The sequence below is a fragment of the Podarcis cretensis genome (assembly GCF_951804945.1).
Source record: "Podarcis cretensis genome assembly, chromosome: 11".
NCBI lineage: Eukaryota > Metazoa > Chordata > Lepidosauria > Squamata > Lacertidae > Podarcis > Podarcis cretensis.
This window is the reverse complement of record NC_137180.1, coordinates 66721209-66742967: the sequence shown is the minus strand read 5'-3', so window position 1 is coordinate 66742967 and position 21759 is coordinate 66721209. Positions and strand designations below refer to the sequence as shown.

The 21759-nt window shown below is 48.5% G+C and overlaps 1 protein-coding gene across 1 annotated transcript; it reads left to right on the top strand.

The window, feature by feature from the left end:
- The first annotated feature begins 8646 nt into the window (after window positions 1–8646).
- Window positions 8647–12943, top strand: LOC307226975 (lysozyme C, milk isozyme-like). The gene is made up of 4 exons (XM_079995963.1): window positions 8647–8829; window positions 9140–9301; window positions 11237–11315; window positions 12607–12943. Exons 1-4 carry the CDS (start codon window positions 8694–8696, stop codon window positions 12671–12673), a joined length of 444 nt encoding a protein of 147 aa, XP_079852089.1. The 5' UTR covers window positions 8647–8693; the 3' UTR covers window positions 12674–12943.
- The last annotated feature ends 8816 nt before the right edge of the window (window positions 12944–21759 follow it).

Sequence of the window (21759 nt, the reverse complement as noted above, 5' to 3'; positions counted from 1 at the left end):
ATGGAAGAATTGTTCTTCCTGGAGCATTAGCTTTTTTTTTTTTTTTAAATAAATAATTTTTATTAACTGGCCAATCACATCAAATTAAATCACATAATATAAATTCCAAATTACAAAGCCAAATTTTTAAATTTTGTTGGGGGAACCCATACTTCAAGATCCAAAGGGGGATTCAGATCATCTTCTTATTACTGCGTTAATGTCCAAATCAGTCCCAATCAGTCCAAACAAAGTTCATAATTCTATCCAGTCTTATCTTGGTGTTGCCACATCATATCTTGTTCGTATATGTCAGGGACTCAGCGGGAGAGCAGGGAGGAGAGGAGATGGAGAGCGAGGGGGAGCAATCCGAGGGCAGCGTAGGAGAATATGACAGCAGCCCGATAGATTCCATGAGCCTCTCCAGCGAATCGGAAGATTCACAGAAGGGGGCGCTGATGGGCAGGGCAAGGGGCGACCCAAGGGGGACACCCCAGAAGCAAGGGGCCAGCGGGGACTCCCAGAGCAGCAGTTGGAAATCAGGACCAGCTTCCCCACCAGAGCGTAGTGGGGGGGAGGAGTCCCAGGTGTCAGAGCCCACATATGCACCACCAGCGAGAGAAGATGAGTCAGGGTTGACCACGCCTCCATCGGAGAGCGAGTTAACGGTCAAGAGGAAAGTTGCAGGCTGGGCGCGCGCGCCAAGTTCAAAGGTACAGGCGAGCGGCACAGAAGGTAGCCCGGATAGGGAACCAGGTCCTAAAGCCCGCCGGAAGGAGGGGCAAGAATCGTCAGGGTCAGCGTCAGAGGAGTCCAGGAAGGATGAGACCCTAGCGGGCAGGAGGGCCCAGAGGAGAAAGGAACTTAGGAAGAGGTGGAGCAAGGCGAGGGTCTTAAACTGGTGTGGAAGGGGAGGAGACTCAGACGGGACTTCGCCGGTCTAAGGTCGAGACGTAGAGCTGCACGCTGCGGCTTTAAAATGGAAACTGAATCTCAATAAAGACTTTTGTACATAACTACAGCCTAGCGTTGGTCCTCTGTGAGCTGGGACCTGGAGGCAGCTCTGACAGTATAATTTCTCTTTTTCCTTTATGATCTCTTCTGTTAGTCTCCTTAAGCCGATAGCAAGTGTTATGTTCCTGTGTGGATTTCCCGTTCCTCCACTAAGTCCGGATGGTTTCCATATATCTCCTTCGTAGATAACATCACTCTTTCCATCGTAAATTTTGGCATTTGTCGCTCTTAAGTCCCACCGAGAAGTTGATTCACGATATGTAAACAACTCTATTTCTCTCTTACTCCTCCCAGACCCAAGAGCTTCCACAATGCCTCACAAAATGGCGACGGCATTTTTTCCTGATTGCGTCACTCCAAAACTCTTAGCTTTCCAGCTTCCTCTTGAAACATTGCTTTGGATCGAAAGTTTATCTCCACACAGCCTTAAATCCACAGCTTAAGTCCTTAATTTCTGACTCATTAGGGGAAGGGGATTCTTGTTAAATCACATAGAAAAGGTAAAGGCAGGTTTTTCTCCCCCTCCCCCCTCAGTCATTTATCATACCGTTTCTTGACGTATCTTCTCGTATTTTATTGTTGTCTTCTTATCAGAGAGCTCTTCTGTCAGCAGTCTTTACTCGCCTTTTTCCTTGATGTATGTGTGTCAGAGCTGCCTCCAGGTCCCAGCTCACAGAGGACCAACGCTAGGCTGTAGTTATGTACAAAAGTCTTTATTGAGGTTTAGTTTCCATTTTAAAGCCGCAGCGTGCAGCTCTACGTCTCGACCTTAGACCGGCGAAGTCCCGTCTGAGTCTCCTCCCCTTCCACACCAGTTTAAGACTCTCGCCTTGCTCCACCTCTTCCTAAGTTCCTTTCTCCTCTGGGCCCTCCTGCCCGCTAGGGTTTCATCCTTCCTGGACTCCTCTGACGCTGACCCTGATGATTCTTCCCCCTCCTTCTGGCGGGCTTTAGGACCTGGTTCCCTATCCGGGCTACCTTCTGTGCGGCTCGCCTGTACATTTGAACGTGGCGCGCGCGCGCGCCCAGCCTGCAACTTTCCTCTTGACCGTTCCCTCGCTCTCCGATGGAGGCGTGGCCAACCCTGACTCATCTTCTCTCGCTGGTGGTGCACATGTGGGCTCTGATACCTGGGACTCCTCCCCCCCACTGCGCTCTGGTGGGGAAGCTTGTCCTGATTTCCAACTGCTGCTCTGGGAGTCCCCGCTGGCCCCTTGTTTCTGGGGTGTCCCCCTTGGGTCCCCCCTTGCCCGGCCCATCGGCGCCCCCTTCTGTGAGTCTTCCGATTCGCTGGAGAGGCTCACGGAATCTATCGGGCTGCTGTCATCTTCTCCTATGCTGCCCTCGGATTGCTCCCCCTCGCTCTCCATCTCCTCTCCTCCCTGCGCTCCCGCTGAGTCCCTGACAATGTGCAATTAATCTCGTCCAAATTGTTTCTTTTAAAGATCATTGCAACCAGCGGTGCGAATCAGGGACGGCGTCAAGGAGTGCCGAAAATCCCACAAGAGGGCTTTGTGCCTAGTGCCCCCACCCCCACAAATTCGGGGGTGGTATAGGGCACAGCAGGCAAGGGCCATCCCCACCACAATCCTGGTGGGGTTAAGGAAGCTAATTACCCCCATCATAGCCTCCAAATTACCTCGTGTGGGTCGGAGAGATGTTATTGTCAGCCATCTTCCGATGCGCCACCTAGTGGCCCCCAGGAGCATTAGCTTTTTTTTTTTTTTTTTGCTGCTGCATCACACTGTTGACTCGTTAAACTTGTGGTCCACCAAAACCCTTAGATCCTTTTCACATGTACTGCAAGTAAGCCAAGTGTTCCCCATCCTATATTTGTGCATCTGGTTCTTCCTGCCTAAGTGCAGGAACTGATATTTGTCCCTATTGAAATTCATTTTGTTAGCTTGTGCCAAATTCTTCAATCTGTTATGGTCATTTTGAATTCTGATTCTTTATTCTGCAGCATTAGCTCCCTCTCCCAGTTTGGTGTCAGCTGCAAATTGGATGAGCATCCTCTCAATTGCTCATCCAGGTTTGAGTCCCAACTGATATCAGGGAAACTGAGGCCCGCATGAATTACTGGCATAACTGGCTGTTTGATCTCTTGGGAGGCTGCCATATTTCATCGCTGGAAGCTGGAAGATGTCCAAGGCGCAAATTTGGCAACTCTCCAAAGTCAGTCTCATCAGCCGGAAGCCCCTGTCTCCTAAAATTAAAAAGATTTGGCAAAAAAAGAAACAAACAGGCGTGTTCTGGGCAGAAAGAGTTAAAAGAAAAATCTGCTAAACTACACAGTTGCTGGAAGCCAAGTTTTGGACTTCAAAAAGACTCCTATCTTGTCTTGGTGAATGAGGTGAGAGGCTGCTGTGTTTTTGTATTCATTATATCTGCTGTTTCATGATTTGGTGAACCTCACCAAGAAAGAATTAATTACCCAAAGGATCGCAGGAGGCGTAAAATAATTGGACGTATTGGCATCATCACAGTCCTCAGCAGAGACCCCTGATCAAAACTGGCGGAGTAAGATCAGATATGATCAGGTCAGCTTGGGCTGAGCAGGGAAGATGGCAACGGTAGAAGCTCTGACGCAGAAAGAAAAAGGTTATGATCAGAAAAAGTCTCCTTTAATGGGGGGAGATTGGAGATATTTTTTAATTGGAATTACAAAAGGGGTGTACTTTACAGAGGATGCATTTGCTTGCATGGAATATTATGACATACAGTTTGAAGAGAGAGTGATGGTAAACTCTGGATGCCTGCCAGCTGTCCAAGGGCCCCGGAGAGCTGGCGTGGGTTTTTATGCGGAAACCAAAACAATCTTTGTGTAACTTACTGATTGCCAAGTACTCCCCTACAGTACATTTGAAATATCGGCTGGTTTGGAAAGATCAAAGACAGTGCAAAGTCGTTAATTAATTTCAACCTTGGATGGAAGCTCAGAGCCTATTAGAGCAACAATCAGCAGAAAAAGGAGGGGTCATTGAAGGAAGTCTGTGCTTCAAAATATTAAGACTGAACAATGTGGAGAAAGCCCCTGCATGATTATAGAAATAAGGAATGGTTAAATAAAACAAGATTGAGAGTTATACCAGCGACTGACTGATCGAGAGAGGAGATTGTCAATATCAGGATTGGAAAATTGTGAAGTAACAAAGAAGATAGCAGAAAGATAAAGGATGGATATTTAGCTCTTGAAATCCAGAACATGGGAAGTCCCATTGAAATTAAATAATTTGGACTCTGTATTGTTTTTTGTTTTTGAATGTGGTAAGATTTGGCTTGATTTATTATTAATATCAATGTTTTTTCCCTCTTTATTGGAAAATGAATAATTTTTTTTTTACAAAAAAAAGGAAAAAGGAGGGCCAGATGAGCCTTGGCCTGAGCTTTGTTGGCTTTGGTTGCTGTTGTGGCCCCAACTGCTTAGAGTGTTTTAAATGGCCTTTAGCGTTTTAATAATTTTAAATTATTTTCAACTGTTTTCAACCTGTTTTATAAAGGCTCTTTGGGGGATGTGCCTCGGAGGAGAGGAGAGGAGCAGGGCCCCTCAATCACAGTGGTTTAGGGTAGGGAGAGGTATGGAGGGGGGCAGGCCAGGTAAGGGGCACACGTGCCAGCCCCTCCTCCAACCTGGGGAATTGTGCTGGTCCTATCAGCCAGCCCTCAGGTCTGTGACTACTGTTGTTGAATGCCAGGGCAGCTCAGAATAAGATTTAAATAATAATAATACAAGGTATACCACCCTATACCAGCAGGTCTCGGGGCGCTTCACAGGATAAAATAATAATATTAAAACAGGAAATACATAAGATCTCCCTCACCCATGATCTGATTATAGATGTTGATCTGGCCTTTGTCACTGAGACCTGGGTGGATGAGCAGGGTGGAGTTGGACTCGCTCAACTGTGCCCACCTGGGTACTTGGTGCAGCATCAGGGCAGACTTGGGGTTCGGGGAAGGGTACTTGCTGTGGTCTATAGAGATTCTCTCTCTCTCCATGCTCTCTGTCCAGCTAAGGGGCAATAATGTGTTGTTGTTTTTAAAGTGTTTTACTGGAAGTTCCCTTAAGCTCTGGCCAAAAAAAAGAAAGAAATATTCTGTATATTTCCTGGCCACCAGCAATGGGGAACTGAAAGGATAGTTTATACAAAGAGATGTGCACCACCCCAACCGAATAAATCCATACCAGCGGAACAAGGTTCAATTCAGTTGAGCAATTGGGGAAATAAGGAATATTTCCAAAAACCGTTTGCCAAGCTGGAACTTCCCCATTTTCAAAGCTCAAGCACAAATACATGGGACCAGAAGGGCCGTGGGCTCCTATTTACATCCTGTTTTAGGTTTCATGTCTGATGTGTCATTCCCTCTCTCTCATCCATCATGCCCCTGATCCCCATTGCCCAACCCTGCTTAAACCCAGCAGTACCCCTCAACTTAAGAGGAGAGACGTGTGTTGCTTGATATAGCTATCTTGACGTTTGAGTTTCCCCCTCAGCTGACAGCTTCAGGAAGGCAGTTGCACCTTGTTATGTACTGAGTCGAATAGGATCCAAACTGCAGCAGTCTGATTGGTCCTAGAACAATAGGCTCCAAAAGGCAGCAGTCTGATTGGTCCTAGAACAATAGGATTCAGAATGCAGCAGTCTGATTGGTCCTAGAACAATGCAGCAGTATGATTGGTTAGCAGGAACCACCCAATCATGCTCCAGATAGCAGTGAATCCACAACCTGATTGGCTTACAGTAGAATTCCGGAATTAGCCAATCATGTGCAGCCTATTGTGTAAATAATGTATATAAAGCAGATACTTTGAGGGGACTTCCATTCATTCCTCCTCACCACTATGAGCTGAATAAAGAGCATGAAATCACTTTGCGACTCTGAGTATATTTCACTGGCGACGAAGGTGGGATCCCGCTGAGCTGACTGCCACACACAGCACCGCAGCACCGCCACCTGCCGCACCGCTGCCTCGCACCGTGTATCCAGGCTTCAGCTCCGGGACACAAGGAACTCAGAATGGCAACTGACAGCAGCTTCTCCCCGTTCAACCCAGCATCTGGAGACTGGGAAGCATACGCCTCCCGTTTCACCTTCCTCCTAGAAGCCAAAGGGGTCACCGATGAAGAAGACGCCAAGAAGAGGGCAATATTCTTCAGCGTCTGCGGAGAGGAGACGTTTGAAATCGCCCGGGCTCTCCTTGCACCTGAAGACGTCGCTACTGTTCCATACAAAACAATAATGGAACAGCTGAAGGGGCACTTTTCGCCACAGCCCTCAGTGGTGGCTCGTCGAAATGCCTTCTACGCAAAGCGGCAAGCCCCTGGGGAAACCATAACTGGGTTTGTGACCTCTCTCCGCCAAGCCGCCCGGTTCTGCAACTTCTCAGAGCTGGAGAACATGCTTCGTGACTGCCTCGTCGGTGGCCTGAAGGATGAGAAGCTGCAACGACGCCTCTACGCTAAGAAGAACCTAACGTTCCAGGTCGCTCTGGAGGAGGCCCTGGCAACGGAAGCTGCCGAGAGGTCGACGCAAGAGGCACGGCCGAGCCAGCCGTCCCAACCGAGGGTCCACCACGAAGACCTCACCGACGACTCAGGATCCAACAGGGAGGAGGTGCACCGACTACAGCAGCACACTCAAGCAGCCCACATACCACAGCTGCCTCGACGAGAAGGAGGGAACTGCGCAAGCTGTGGAGAAAGTCACGAGAGGAGGACCTGCCGTTTCCGCAACGCAGAGTGCAGGCAGTGCAGTAAATTGGGACACATCGCCCGGGTGTGTCGGGCTCGGCCCACCCAACGCCAGGCATCAGATGACCAATCCAAGAGCCCAAGGTCCCGGGGCCCAACGCACCAAGGCAACTTGACGGAGCTCACGGACTTTCAGGTATACCAGTTGCCCCACCCCAACGTAGAGAAAATTTATGTAGAGGTACAGATAGAGGGGGCCCCATGCCGCATGGAGCTTGACACGGGTTCAACTCTATCCATAATCTCGGCAAGGACCTTAAGGAAACTGTGTCCTACTGGGGGTCCCAAACTCAGGCCGGCCCCATTCACCCTCCGGGACTTCCAGAAACGTAAGGTCCCCACAATGGGGGTGGGGACCTTCAGGGTGCAATACCGAGGGCGGACGCGGCAACTGGACTTGCTTGTGGTCAAGGGCCCCTACATTAGCTTACTGGGATTGGCATGGTTTGGACCACTGGGGCTAGCCGTCACCGGGGTGAACCACATGAGCTTACAAGTGGACGTGGACGCCATATGCAAGGAATTTCCGGGGGTTTTCGATGGGAAATTGGGACAGTATACGGGGCCCCCCATTGCTCTACAGCTCGACCCCGCAGTACGACCGGTCAGGCTCAAGGCCCGCCGGGTCCTGTTCGCCCTGAAACCCCGTATAGACGAGGAATTGAACCGACTCGTGGAGCAAGGAGTGCTGGAGCTGGTGCCTAATGCCCCCTGGGAAACCCCAATCGGCACACCCGTCAAGCCTAATGGTTCGGTCCGCATCTGCGCAGGCTACAAATGTACCATAAACAAGGCCCTCACGGCCCATGCATACCCAGTGCCAGTGGTCAGCCATGTCCTTGCCACCCTGGCTGGGTCGAAAATTTTTGGCAAGCTGGACTTGGCCCAAGCATATCAACAGCTGCCAGTAGATGAGGCTACAGCAGAGGCACAGACGATTGTGACGCACAGAGGAGCGTTCAGGGTAAAGCGGCTGCAATTCGGTGTCAGCGTGGCACCAGGCATATTCCAGAATCTAATGGACTCTCTCCTTAAAGGGATTCCTGGCGTCACCCCCTTCTTCGATGATATGTTGATTGCCGGGTCCACACCAGAGGAGTTTGAGGACCGCCTCCGCACCGTTCTGCACCGTTTCCAGATGGCGGGTCTCAAGGTGAAGCGGGAAAAATGTCTACTAGGAGTGCCTCAGGTGGACTTTCTGGGATTTATGGTGGACGCAGAAGGGGTCCACCTGACTGGGGACAAGGTACGGGCCATTTGTGATGCCCCAGCGCCCAAGAACAAGACTGAACTTCAGGCCTTCTTGGGACTATTGAACTTTTACCATTCCTTCCTTCCCCACAAGGCGGCGGTAGCGGAGCCCCTACACAGACTCCTGGACAAGCGGGCCCCTTGGGTGTGGGGCCAGTGCCAGGCAATCAAGGACTTGCTTGTCTCAAACTCGGTCTTGGCACACTTCGACGAGAGGCTGCCGGTGGTGCTAGCATGCGACGCCTCGCCCTATGGCATCGGTGCTGTTCTGGGACACCAACTCCCAGATGGAAGAGAGGTACCGGTGGCATACTTTTCCCAGACACTCAACAAAACCGAGCGGAACTACTCGCAAATCGACAAGGAGGGTCTGGCAATCGTGAAGGGACTTCCTGGCATTGGTCCTCTGTGAGCTGGGACCTTGGGCAGCTCTGACACCTGCTTTAATCTTTTCTGTTGAAAATGTTAAGTGAATGTTGAAATATTTCCTAAGTTGCACACTGGTATCATATATCAAACCAGAATTGCACCATGTGTCTGTTTTTTTGCAGGGGGCGGGGTTCCTATCAATACTTATTCCCCTCCCCCCCCCGTCAGTGTTCTGCTCACCATCTGGACTCCGCCCAAAACATTGGTCTACAAAAGCCACTGGGGATCCTAGGGAATCCAAGCTTCACTCTCCAGGGAGCCGCAGAGATGAAGGTTCTGGCCCTCACCCTCTTCTGCCTCCTCCTTGCAGGAAATGAAGCCAAAGTGTTTGGGAGATGTGAACTGGCTGCACAACTGAAACGGAATGGGTTGGATGGATATCATGGCGTCAGCCTGGCCAACTGTGAGTTTGCTCTTTGTTTCCCTTCATCTTTGCTATTTCTGGTGTTTTGGGGCAAAGCTGAAATGGGGACTTCTTTTCAGGAAAAGGTTCACACACTCTGCTGCCCATCAAAATGTCCCAACTTTCATTCATAGTTTGTGCAAATTTCTATTTAAGACCATGGGGGGGGGGAGTAGACGTTACAGGCAGCTTCCATAGTGAACATTGAAAGAATGTTTTAAAATTATTCTATTTCTAAGCTTTGACAAAAAAGATTGCACACCGAGCGTATACCCAAATTGCAGTCCTTTTCTTGTTCACTTTGTTCCAGGGGTCTGTACTGCTTTTTATGAAAGCAGATTTAATACCAGAGCCGTGGGGCCACCAAACTCCGACGGCAGCCGTGACTATGGAATCTTTCAGATAAACAGCCGCTGGTGGTGCGACAATGGACATCGCCCAACAGCCAATGGGTGTAGAAGCTCCTGCAATGGTAAGCAACTTGATACTGCAGGGATTGCTAGCTTACACTTCTTTAATTCAGTTCACATTTGAAGGTGAATCTACCTAACTTGCACTTTCTGAAATAATACACGGAAAAAGACACAGCACATTCTTCAAAACTCACACTTCTAATCTTCCAATGCACTTCTCAAGCCAACTACATTGGGCACTGTATGCTTATAAATAGATATATTTACAAACATTGCATACAAAAGTACATTAGATTACAAAAAAATTGCATACAAAGCTGTCATTCAGGAGAATTTCACACTAAAAAACTGCTGAATTTACATGAAGACTTTTAAAAAAAAGAATTCCACAACCTCCATACCTTCACCCCCAGGTGTATCTGTCCAGCTCTCAGGACTGTCCTTAGTCAGTGGTCCCCAATGTTTTTGGTATGGTGACCCACAAATCCAAATTTGCAAGACATGGTGACTACAGATTTATTGTCAAATGAATTTTGGACTTCCAGAAATGACACTGGTACTAATATCTTAATAAACTTAAAAATGTGTTTCCAACACTTCTCTCTTCCTGTGCCCCCTTCTCTGTTGAATTTGTGATGAACTTTTAATGGCACAGTTAATAATAAAAATTGGAACTACATAATGAAATTCAAAATGTTTCACATAGTATAGGTTCCATTTATTTGTTAGAGTTAAAGCCATTGGGGTGAGCATAGGGAAAATTGTAGAGAGTACAGTATAGTCATTGCTGCTTCCCTACCCGCAAACTTCATGTTTACCATGGAAAGCCAGTTGTGCCCTGTTTGTCCTGACTGTGTCGCTTAATAGTTTTTACACGCACACGTACACACTGGTACTGCTATTGTCCAATAACACCAAGGGAGCACTCCTTGTACCAGGAAAATCTATACAAGGTAGCCGCACGACACTATTGCGTACACACAGAGCACACACATGCCCTCACATATACAGACCAAAGGCATACATGCAAGTTTTGTGTCTCTCGCTCCGCCTTATACTGCACAGATATACATTCACTCAGATATGCCTCTCTCTCTCTGCTCAGGTGCTTGTCTTCCTCTCTCTCTCATGAACCACATGTGCATGTGTCCATCCCTCTGCCCTCACCAGCAGCGTAGTGTGGGCTGCCGCCCCCTCCTCCCTTGGTGGACTGGGCAGTTGGGGCGGGCACCAGGGGTGGCATGCAGAGCCCCCACAGAGAGTGGATGGAGCCCGCCTCCAACAGGCTCTTCGACTGCTGCCTCCATCACCTGCCCACCAGACCAACCTGCCTGCCAATGTGCCTCAGCTGCCAGAGCTCAGTGCCTGTCGTGGGGATACCTGATTGCACACCCTCAAAAATGTGTGCCAGGGCGATGGGCCCCCTGGCTCCCCCTGGCTCCTACACCTCCCCCTGACTCCTACACCTCAGCCTCCCCCCCACACTGCTCTCCCTCTTTACTCAGATACATATCTTCCCTTCTGAGCACACATACATGTAACCCCTTTTTCTCACTTGCACGAAACAACACTTGCAGGCCGTGACCCACAGACTGGGAAACAATGCCCTAGGCCATGACATCTCACTAGGCCATGCTCTGCCCCGCTGCCTCTGTTCTGTATCCTCCTGCTTTTACCGGCTTGCAATGTGTCCTGGAACTGTGACCTTGCTTGTCTGGATGGAGGGTGAGATGGGCTATTTTTAAAGAACTGATTTCTTTCTCTGGCTAGAATGCAGCTGACTAGAAGGGATCTCCCGCTTGGTGCTATAACGATTGAATGCCAGCTCAAGGGGGAAATGCTTTAAGTGTTCCCCAAAAGTTGGATGGACCTCTAGGAAAAGGTTTTCCACAGTTCAGAGGCAGCCCCTGCAACCTTGGGGGTGTTTGTATTCTGGGGTTTGCATTTTAGGAATCCCCAGTAACCTCCTTTGCTTTCTGACAAATCTTTGCCAGCATTCTTAAATGATGACATCACAAATGATATTAACTGTGTCAAGAGGATTGTCCGTGACCCTCAAGGGATGAACGCCTGGTAAGTGCTAATATCTCAGTGCTTGGAACATTCAGTACCAGCCAAGTTTTCAGTTCACATAACTATGTGAAGAGGAAGGTGGTTTCACTTGACTGTTGTACAGCTGGCAGTTAAAGATCCTTCCCCAATAGGCACTGACAAAGGCCAAAGATGCTTCCTTACATGTACAGCCAGTAGTACCCTCACTGCTCTGGGACCCTGCTGCCCTTCTCCACTTCCTCTGAGTAACTGGCAGCATCACACAGTGCTGGGAAGCCAGGAAAAGACTGCAACCCCACCCGCATCACAAAGCCAGCCACCACTGTGTGCAGCAAACACTTGGTAGCTGTCTTGGTGGGGATTTAAGGAAATGATTTGGCAACTGAGCCAATGTGGAGTAGTGGTAAGAGAGGACCTGGGAGACCAGAGATCAAATCCTGACTCAGCCAGGAAGTTCACAGGTTGACATTGAGTCAGTCACTGTCTCACAACCCAGCCTACAGTGTTTTTCTAAGGGGAAGAACCATGTATGCCACCTTGAGCTCCTTGGAGAAAAGGTGGGGTATAAATGTAGTAATAAATAAATTGGAATGCAGGAAAGGAGGAGACAGTCTGAGTTCTGTCATGGGCTGGAGCGAAGTCCTGGGGCAGATGGTTCACTGCCCCAGGTTTGCTTGGAGGTCTTTCACAGAAGGCTATCAATGCTTAGCAGCCACAATGACTCTGTTCCACCTTCACTGTTAGGCACAATATGCCTCTGAATGTGCTTTTTACTCACTGGATCATCACCTTGTCGTGGTGTGTGGGCTTGCACGTTCCTATGACGCTTGGGAGCGAGGCAGTCGGGAGTGTCGTACTCCCAGCAGGGTCCCCCAAGGCGGTAGGGTCAAAGGGGAGGAGCTAGACAAAGAATGATCCAAGAAGTCCTCAGTGGCAGGACTGTGAAATCTGGAAGCCCCTAGTCATGTACCGGCACATGGGAAGTGGATACAGATTCAGTTGCTCAGACTCAAGGAATGAGGCAGTTGAGCAGCTTGACAGCTGTATCCATGACTGAGCAGTAAAGTTCCATGGGACGGGATGGGAAGCAAAATTTTGCTAGAAGGGCACCACGGGCTGTTAATAGGTAGACTTCCCGTTGACCGCTTAAACTGATCATCAGCATGAACAGAAAGAATGATGCTGCAGCTGACCCAAATGCCTCACTTGGAAATGTTGTGGAGCTTTTAAAGAAGATCCACCTCACTTGTAGTTAGTTATACAAGCAACAGTCATGTGGCTTCCCTTGCTTCATCTTTTGCTCTCATTTTAGGGTTGCTTGGAGGAATAATTGCAAAGGAAAAGATCTCTCTGGGTGGACAAAAGATTGCAATCTCTGAGTTCCATGGTCCTGAATGAATTCCAGCATTTCTCTTGAGATCCCCTTTGATGAAACATCTACCTACTGCCATATAATCAAAATCCAGCTGCTTCTTTCTAGGATAGCATTTGCATGTTGTGCCCCACCCCATGGTGGAGGGAAATGGCCCTCTTTGTATATGAGGGAAAGTGATTATTATTTTTAAGTGTGTCTGGGGTGGTGAGTCATCTTGCTTTGGATTGAGAGCTTCTCTGCTTGAAAATCTTCAATAAACTGAACATAAACAAAACTCTTTTCTTGCTTGATTGGTAAATAGAAATAACAGAATTAGGTTAAGCATCATCGTCTCATCATAATTTGCAGGGAGGTGCAGAGGCGTATCTAGGTCCCTTGCACCCCTGGCAAGGAGCTGTATGGGCACACACACACCAGAAAAATCACTTCTCACACATGTGATCTTGCTGCGACAGCAGCAATGCACTGCCACACACATACACATCATAATTTCCCGCAGTCTACCTTCATGCTTCCTTGCCATCTCTCCCACCACTCAGCTCCCAGCTCTTGTCTAAACTCATGACCTTATACAGATAGTGACAGATTTCTGGGGTGACTTACAAATGTCAGATAGATTGGAAAATGGGCCCCAAGTTTGCAGTCAATTTAAAATCGGAACACAACCTATAATATTCCCATTACTTCCTAACTGACTTTCTCCTGCTTATAACTTCTGGTACATCCTATTATTATGAAGTTTTCCAGGCATTCTATTAACCCTCCAAAGGACCAGGATTGCCTTGATTTGGACTGGGTCTGCAGTGCTGAGGAAGAGGCTGTGCCTAACCCTTTCTCCCTACATCAGGTGTGAAATATACTCAAAGTCGCAAAGTGATTTCATGCTCTTTATTCAGCTCATAGTGGTGAGGAGGAATGAATGGAAGTCCCCTCAAAGTATCTGCTTTATATACATTATTTACACAATAGGCTGCACATGATTGGCTAATTCCGGAATTCTACTGTAAGCCAATCAGGTTGTGGATTCACTGCTATTTGGAGCATGATTGGGTGGTTCCTGCTAACCAATCATACTGCTGCATTGTTCTAGGACCAATCAGACTGCTGCATTCTGAATCCTATTGTTCTAGGACCAATCAGACTGCTGCCTTTTGGAGCCTATTGTTCTAGGACCAATCAGACTGCTGCAGTTTGGATCCTATTCGACTCAGTACATAACAAGGTGCAACTGCCTTCCTGAAGCTGTCAGCTGAGGGGGAAACTCAAACGTCAAGATAGCTATATCAAGCAACACACGTCTCTCCTCTTAAGTTGAGGGGTACTGCTGGGTTTAAGCAGGGTTGGGCAATGGGGATCAGGGGCATGATGGATGAGAGAGAGGGAATGACACATCAGACATGAAACCTAAAACAGGATGTAAATAGGAGCCCACGGCCCTTCTGGTCCCATGTATTTGTGCTTGAGCTTTAAAAATGGGGAAGTTCCAGCTTGGCAAACGGTTTTTGGAAATATTCCTTATTTCCCCAATTGCTCAACTGAATTGAACCTTGTTCCGCTGGTATGGATTTATTCGGTTGGGGTGGTGCACATCTCTTTGTATAAACTATCCTTTCAGTTCCCCATTGCTGGTGGCCAGGAAATATACAGAACATTTCTTTCTTTTTTTTGGCCAGAGCTTAAGGGAACTTCCAGTAAAACACTTTAAAAACAACAACACATTATTGCCCCTTAGCTGGACAGAGAGCATGGAGAGAGAGAGAATCTCTATAGACCACAGCAAGTACCCTTCCCCGAACCCCAAGTCTGCCCTGATGCTGCACCAAGTACCCAGGTGGGCACAGTTGAGCGAGTCCAACTCCACCCTGCTCATCCACCCAGGTCTCAGTGACAAAGGCCAGATCAACATCTATAATCAGATCATGGGTGAGGGAGATCTTATGTATTTCCTGTTTTAATATTATTATTTTATCCTGTGAAGCGCCCCGAGACCTGCTGGTATAGGGTGGTATACCTTGTATTATTATTATTTAAATCTTATTCTGAGCTGCCCTGGCATTCAACAACAGTAGTCACAGACCTGAGGGCTGGCTGATAGGACCAGCACAATTCCCCAGGTTGGAGGAGGGGCTGGCACGTGTGCCCCTTACCTGGCCTGCCCCCCTCCATACCTCTCCCTACCCTAAACCACTGTGATTGAGGGGCCCTGCTCCTCTCCTCTCCTCCGAGGCACATCCCCCAAAGAGCCTTTATAAAACAGGTTGAAAACAGTTGAAAATAATTTAAAATTATTAAAACGCTAAAGGCCATTTAAAACACTCTAAGCAGTTGGGGCCACAACAGCAACCAAAGCCAACAAAGCTCAGGCCAAGGCTCATCTGGCCCTCCTTTTTCCTTTTTTTTGTAAAAAAAATTTATTCATTTTCCAATAAAGAGGGAAAAAACATTGATATTAATAATAAATCAAGCCAAATCTTACCACATTCAAAAACAAAAAACAATACAGAGTCCAAATTATTTAATTTCAATGGGACTTCCCATGTTCTGGATTTCAAGAGCTAAATATCCATCCTTTATCTTTCTGCTATCTTCTTTGTTACTTCACAATTTTCCAATCCTGATATTGACAATCTCCTCTCTCGATCAGTCAGTCGCTGGTATAACTCTCAATCTTGTTTTATTTAACCATTCCTTATTTCTATAATCATGCAGGGGCTTTCTCCACATTGTTCAGTCTTAATATTTTGAAGCACAGACTTCCTTCAATGACCCCTCCTTTTTCTGCTGATTGTTGCTCTAATAGGCTCTGAGCTTCCATCCAAGGTTGAAATTAATTAACGACTTTGCACTGTCTTTGATCTTTCCAAACCAGCCGATATTTCAAATGTACTGTAGGGGAGTACTTGGCAATCAGTAAGTTACACAAAGATTGTTTTGGTTTCCGCATAAAAACCCACGCCAGCTCTCCGGGGCCCTTGGACAGCTGGCAGGCATCCAGAGTTTACCATCACTCTCTTTTCAAACTGTATGTCATAATATTCCATGCAAGCAAATGCATCCTCTGTAAAGTACACCCCTTTTGTAATTCCAATTAAAAAATATCTCCAATCTCCCCCCATTAAAGGAGACTTTTTCTGATCATAACCTTTTTCTTTCTGCGTCAGAGCTTCTACCGTTGCCATCTTCCCTGCTCAGCCCAAGCTGACCTGATCATATCTGATCTTACTCCGCCAGTTTTGATCAGGGGTCTCTGCCGAGGACTGTGATGATGCCAATACGTCCAATTATTTTACGCCTCCTGCGATCCTTTGGGTAATTAATTCTTTCTTGGTGAGGTTCACCAAATCATGAAACAGCAGATATAATGAATACAAAAACACAGCAGCCTCTCACCTCATTCACCAAGACAAGATAGGAGTCTTTTTGAAGTCCAAAACTTGGCTTCCAGCAACTGTGTAGTTTAGCAGATTTTTCTTTTAACTCTTTCTGCCCAGAACACGCCTGTTTGTTTCTTTTTTTGCCAAATCTTTTTAATTTTAGGAGACAGGGGCTTCCGGCTGATGAGACTGACTTTGGAGAGTTGCCAAATTTGCGCCTTGGACATCTTCCAGCTTCCAGCAATGAAATATGGCAGCCTCCCAAGAGATCAAACAGCCAGTTATGCCAGTAATTCATGCGGGCTTCAGTTTCCCTGATATCAGTTGGGACTCAAACCTGGATGAGCAATTGAGAGGATGCTCATCCAATTTGCAGCTGACACCAAACTGGGAGAGGGAGCTAATGCTGCAGAATAAAGAATCAGAATTCAAAATGACCATAACAGATTGAAGAATTTGGCACAAGCTAACAAAATGAATTTCAATAGGGACAAATATCAGTTCCTGCACTTAGGCAGGAAGAACCAGATGCACAAATATAGGATGGGGAACACCTGGCTTACTTGCAGTACATGTGAAAAGGATCTAAGGGTTTTGGTGGACCACAAGTTTAACGAGTCAACAGTGTGATGCAGCAGCAAAAAAAAAAAAAAAAAGCTAATGCTCCTGGGGGCCACTAGGTGGCGCATCGGAAGATGGCTGACAATAACATCTCTCCGACCCACACGAGGTAATTTGGAGGCTATGATGGGGGTAATTAGCTTCCTTAACCCCACCAGGATTGTGGTGGGGATGGCCCTTGCCTGCTGTGCCCTATACCACCCCCGAATTTGTGGGGGTGGGGGCACTAGGCACAAAGCCCTCTTGTGGGATTTTCGGCACTCCTTGATGCCGTCCCTGATTCGCACCGCTGGTTGCAATGATCTTTAAAAGAAACAATTTGGACGAGATTAATTGCACATTGTCAGGGACTCAGCGGGAGCGCAGGGAGGAGAGGAGATGGAGAGCGAGGGGGAGCAATCCGAGGGCAGCATAGGAGAAGATGACAGCAGCCCGATAGATTCCGTGAGCCTCTCCAGCGAATCGGAAGACTCACAGAAGGGGGCGCCGATGGGCCGGGCAAGGGGGGACCCAAGGGGGACACCCCAGAAACAAGGGGCCAGCGGGGACTCCCAGAGCAGCAGTTGGAAATCAGGACAAGCTTCCCCACCAGAGCGCAGTGGGGGGGAGGAGTCCCAGGTATCAGAGCCCACATGTGCACCACCAGCGAGAGAAGATGAGTCAGGGTTGGCCACGCCTCCATCGGAGAGCGAGGGAACGGTCAAGAGGAAAGTTGCAGGCTGGGCGCGCGCGCGCGCCACGTTCAAATGTACAGGCGAGCCGCACAGAAGGTAGCCCGGATAGGGAACCAGGTCCTAAAGCCCGCCAGAAGGAGGGGGAAGAATCATCAGGGTCAGCGTCAGAGGAGTCCAGGAAGGATGAAACCCTAGCGGGCAGGAGGGCCCAGAGGAGAAAGGAACTTAGGAAGAGGTGGAGCAAGGCGAGAGTCTTAAACTGGTGTGGAAGGGGAGGAGACTCAGACGGGACTTCGCCGGTCTAAGGTCGAGACGTAGAGCTGCACGCTGCGGCTTTAAAATGGAAACTAAACCTCAATAAAGACTTTTGTACATAACTACAGCCTAGCGTTGGTCCTCTGTGAGCTGGGACCTGGAGGCAGCTCTGACACACATACATCAAGGAAAAAGGCGAGTAAAGACTGCTGACAGAAGAGCTCTCTGATAAGAAGACAACAATAAAATACGAGAAGATACGTCAAGAAACGGTATGATAAATGACTGAGGGGGGAGGGGGAGAAAAACCTGCCTTTACCTTTTCTATGTGATTTAACAAGAATCCCCTTCCCCTAATGAGTCAGAAATTAAGGACTTAAGCTGTGGATTTAAGGCTGTGTGGAGATAAACTTTCGATCCAAAGCAATGTTTCAAGAGGAAGCTGGAAAGCTAAGAGTTTTGGAGTGACGCAATCAGGAAAAAATGCCGTCGCCATTTTGTGAGGCATTGTGGAAGCTCTTGGGTCTGGGAGGAGTAAGAGAGAAATAGAGTTGTTTACATATCGTGAATCAACTTCTCGGTGGGACTTAAGAGCGACAAATGCCAAAATTTACGATGGAAAGAGTGATGTTATCTACGAAGGAGATATATGGAAACCATCCGGACTTAGTGGAGGAACGGGAAATCCACACAGGAACATAACACTTGCTATCGGCTTAAGGAGACTAACAGAAGAGATCATAAAGGAAAAAGAGAAATTATACTGTCAGAGCTGCCTCCAGGTCCCAGCTCACAGAGGACCAACGCTAGGCTGTAGTTATGTACAAAAGTCTTTATTGAGATTCAGTTTCCATTTTAAAGCCGCAGCGTGCAGCTCTACGTCTCGACCTTAGACCGGCGAAGTCCCGTCTGAGTCTCCTCCCCTTCCACACCAGTTTAAGACCCTCGCCTTGCTCCACCTCTTCCTAAGTTCCTTTCTCCTCTGGGCCCTCCTGCCCGCTAGGGTCTCATCCTTCCTGGACTCCTCTGACGCTGACCCTGACGATTCTTGCCCCTCCTTCCGGCGGGCTTTAGGACCTGGTTCCCTATCCGGGCTACCTTCTGTGCCGCTCGCCTGTACCTTTGAACTTGGCGCGCGCGCCCAGCCTGCAACTTTCCTCTTGACCGTTAACTCGCTCTCCGATGGAGGCGTGGTCAACCCTGACTCATCTTCTCTCGCTGGTGGTGCATATGTGGGCTCTGACACCTGGGACTCCTCCCCCCCACTACGCTCTGGTGGGGAAGCTGGTCCTGATTTCCAACTGCTGCTCTGGGAGTCCCCGCTGGCCCCTTGCTTCTGGGGTGTCCCCCTTGGGTCGCCCCTTGCCCTGCCCATCGGCGCCCCCTTCTGTGAATCTTCCGATTCGCTGGAGAGGCTCATGGAATCTATCGGGCTGCTATCATATTCTCCTACGCTGCCCTCGGATTGCTCCCCCTCGCTCTCCATCTCCTCTCCTCCCTGCTCTCCCGCTGAGTCCCTGACATATACGAACAAGATATGATGTGGCAACACCAAGATAAGACTGGATAGAATTATGAACTTTGTTTGGACTGATTGGGACTGATTTGGACATTAACGCAGTAATAAGAAGATGATCTGAATCCCCCTTTGGATCTTGAAGTATGGGTTCCCCCAACAAAATTTAAAAATTTGGCTTTGTAATTTGGAATTTATATTATGTGATTTAATTTGATGTGATTGGCCAGTTAATAAAAATTATTTATTTAAAAAAAAAAAAAAAAGCTAATGCTCCAGGAAGAACAATTCTTCCATTAGTGAAATAGATGTTGGTACAGCAATAAAAAATTTCTCCTCTTCCCAATTCTTTTCATGAGGGTAGGGGAAACCCCAAAATCTGTTTCTAATGGGCATGGGGGTGAGTTTGCACAAGCTTAAATCCCCGTACTAACAGCATTACTTGGTACTGGACCAAGTACAACCCATTTTCGACTCCCCCTGTGGTTCTTTCTGCTTCCCATTGCCATCATTCTGCTGCACTCATATTTCCAGACTGCTTGCCCATGTGCTTCCCTTGTCATGGATTGGGCTGAAGAACGGTGCACACAGAAGTAGTTTGCATGCAGAGCTCCTCCTGCTGGCCAGGGATATTCCTACCTGCACATGGCAATGCCCATCTTGCCCCCAAACCCATCCAAGGAGTACAGAAACATTTCTTGCTCATCACTCCTTTGTGGAGAATTTTTGTTTTGTTTTGAAGTTGGTACACAGAAATTTGACAGAAATTTTGACCAAACTGCAGGAGGCAGTGGAAGACAGAAGTGCCTGGCGTGCTCTGGTCCATGGGGTCACGAAGAGTCGGACACGACTAAATGACTAAACAACAAACAACAACACAGAAATTTGGTGGTTGTGAGTGAGTCCCTCTCTCTGTGAGCCTCAGCTTCCCTTAGGTCTCAACCTGTGTAAGTAAAACCTTTGCCTCACAGAAGAGTTGACCACAAAGACACCAAGCAAAAACGCAAACCATTTATTGGAGTGTGTCATGCAAAAGGTTTCCAGTCAAAAACGGTATATTACAAATCACTGAAAAAGACAGAATTTGACATGCATATCTGTCAGAGCTGCCCAAGGTCCCAGCTCACAGAGGACCAACGCCAGGTCGTCGTTATATACAAAAGTCTTTATTGAAGTTCAGTTTCCATTCCAAAGCCGTAGCGCGCAGCTCTACGTCTTAAACCCTAGACCGCCGAAGTTCCGTCTGAATCTCCTCCCCCCTGACACCAGTTTAAGATTCTAGCCCTGCTCCACCTCTTCCTCTGCTCTCTTCTCCTCTGGGTCCTCCTGTCCGCTGGGGCATTCCCCTTTCTGGACTCTTCTGACGCTGAGCCCCCTGACTCCTCCCCCTATCTCCGGCGGGCTTTAGGACCCGGTTCCCAATCCTCGTTCTCTGCTGCCCTGCGCGCCTGTACTTTTGAACTTGGCTCTCGCGCCAACCCAGTGACCTTCCTCCTGACCGTTACACTGCTTCTGTCACTGCTTCCCTCTTCCGGGATGCTAGCTGGACCTGACCTCCCCTCCGTTGCCTGACTCTCCGATGGAGGCATGGTCAGCCCTGACTCCTCTTCTCTCCCTGCTGGGGGAGACGCTACCCCCGATACCTGGGACTCTTCCCCCCCACTATGCTCAGGTGGGGAAGCTGGTCCTGATCTCCAACTGCTGCTCTGGGAGTCCCCGCTGGCCCCTTGCTTCTGGAGTGTCCCCCTTGGGACCCCCCTTGCCCTGGCCACCGGCGCCCCCTTCTGTGAATCTTCCGATTCGCTGGAGAGGCTCATGGAATCTCTCGGGCCACTGTCATCTCCTACGCTGCCCTCAGATTCTTCCCCTTCGCTCTCCATCTCCCCTCTTCCCTGTGCTTCTGCTCCTGAGCCCCTGACAATATCCATAATGCAAAAGTCTAGATCACAGTTTGCTCCAAAGGGTTGATAAGTTTGTTTTATTCATGCAATGCCTGTAAGCTGCACACAATCAACAGCTTTTCCCTTTAAGCGTGGCTGTTTCAATAGGCATTTTAAGTTTCCCAGTCTTCAGTAGGAAGTTCCTCTTCTCCCCCACAATTCCTCACTTGATCCTCACCTAGTATGCCAGTTGCTATAGTGAGTGCGTTGTGAAAATGGATGTACAGATGACACAGGATATACTGGATAACAACCTTATCGCAAGTGATGTATGGTACACGTTTGCCTGTGATGTGACCAGCTCAATGAAATCTGATGACTGAGAACTTGCAGCCAAGAAATTCCTGGGGGAGACTCCGCAAAAACACTCGCACAAAAGCTGTGTCTGAAAGGCTGGTGGCAGCATTGGTCAATGAACACCACCAGGTACCTCCCCCTTCCTTCTATTCAGTGGCTGGGTGGGAGGGCTTCACAGAAAAACTCCTTTGCATGGTGATCCAGATGCAAATGTTATCCTTGGGACTTCCGGGTCGGCGCCATCGCCGAATGGTGGACTCCCTCCGAGCTCCGGAGGGAGTCGGCTGGGTAGGGGTCGGGTCCTGCCGTGCCGGCGACGCGGGGACCCTCAAAAACCATGGGCGGAGATGCCCATGGACTTGGTGACTCGGCGGGCACCGTTTGCGCCCCCCCGACCCGCGAAGGAGCCTTTT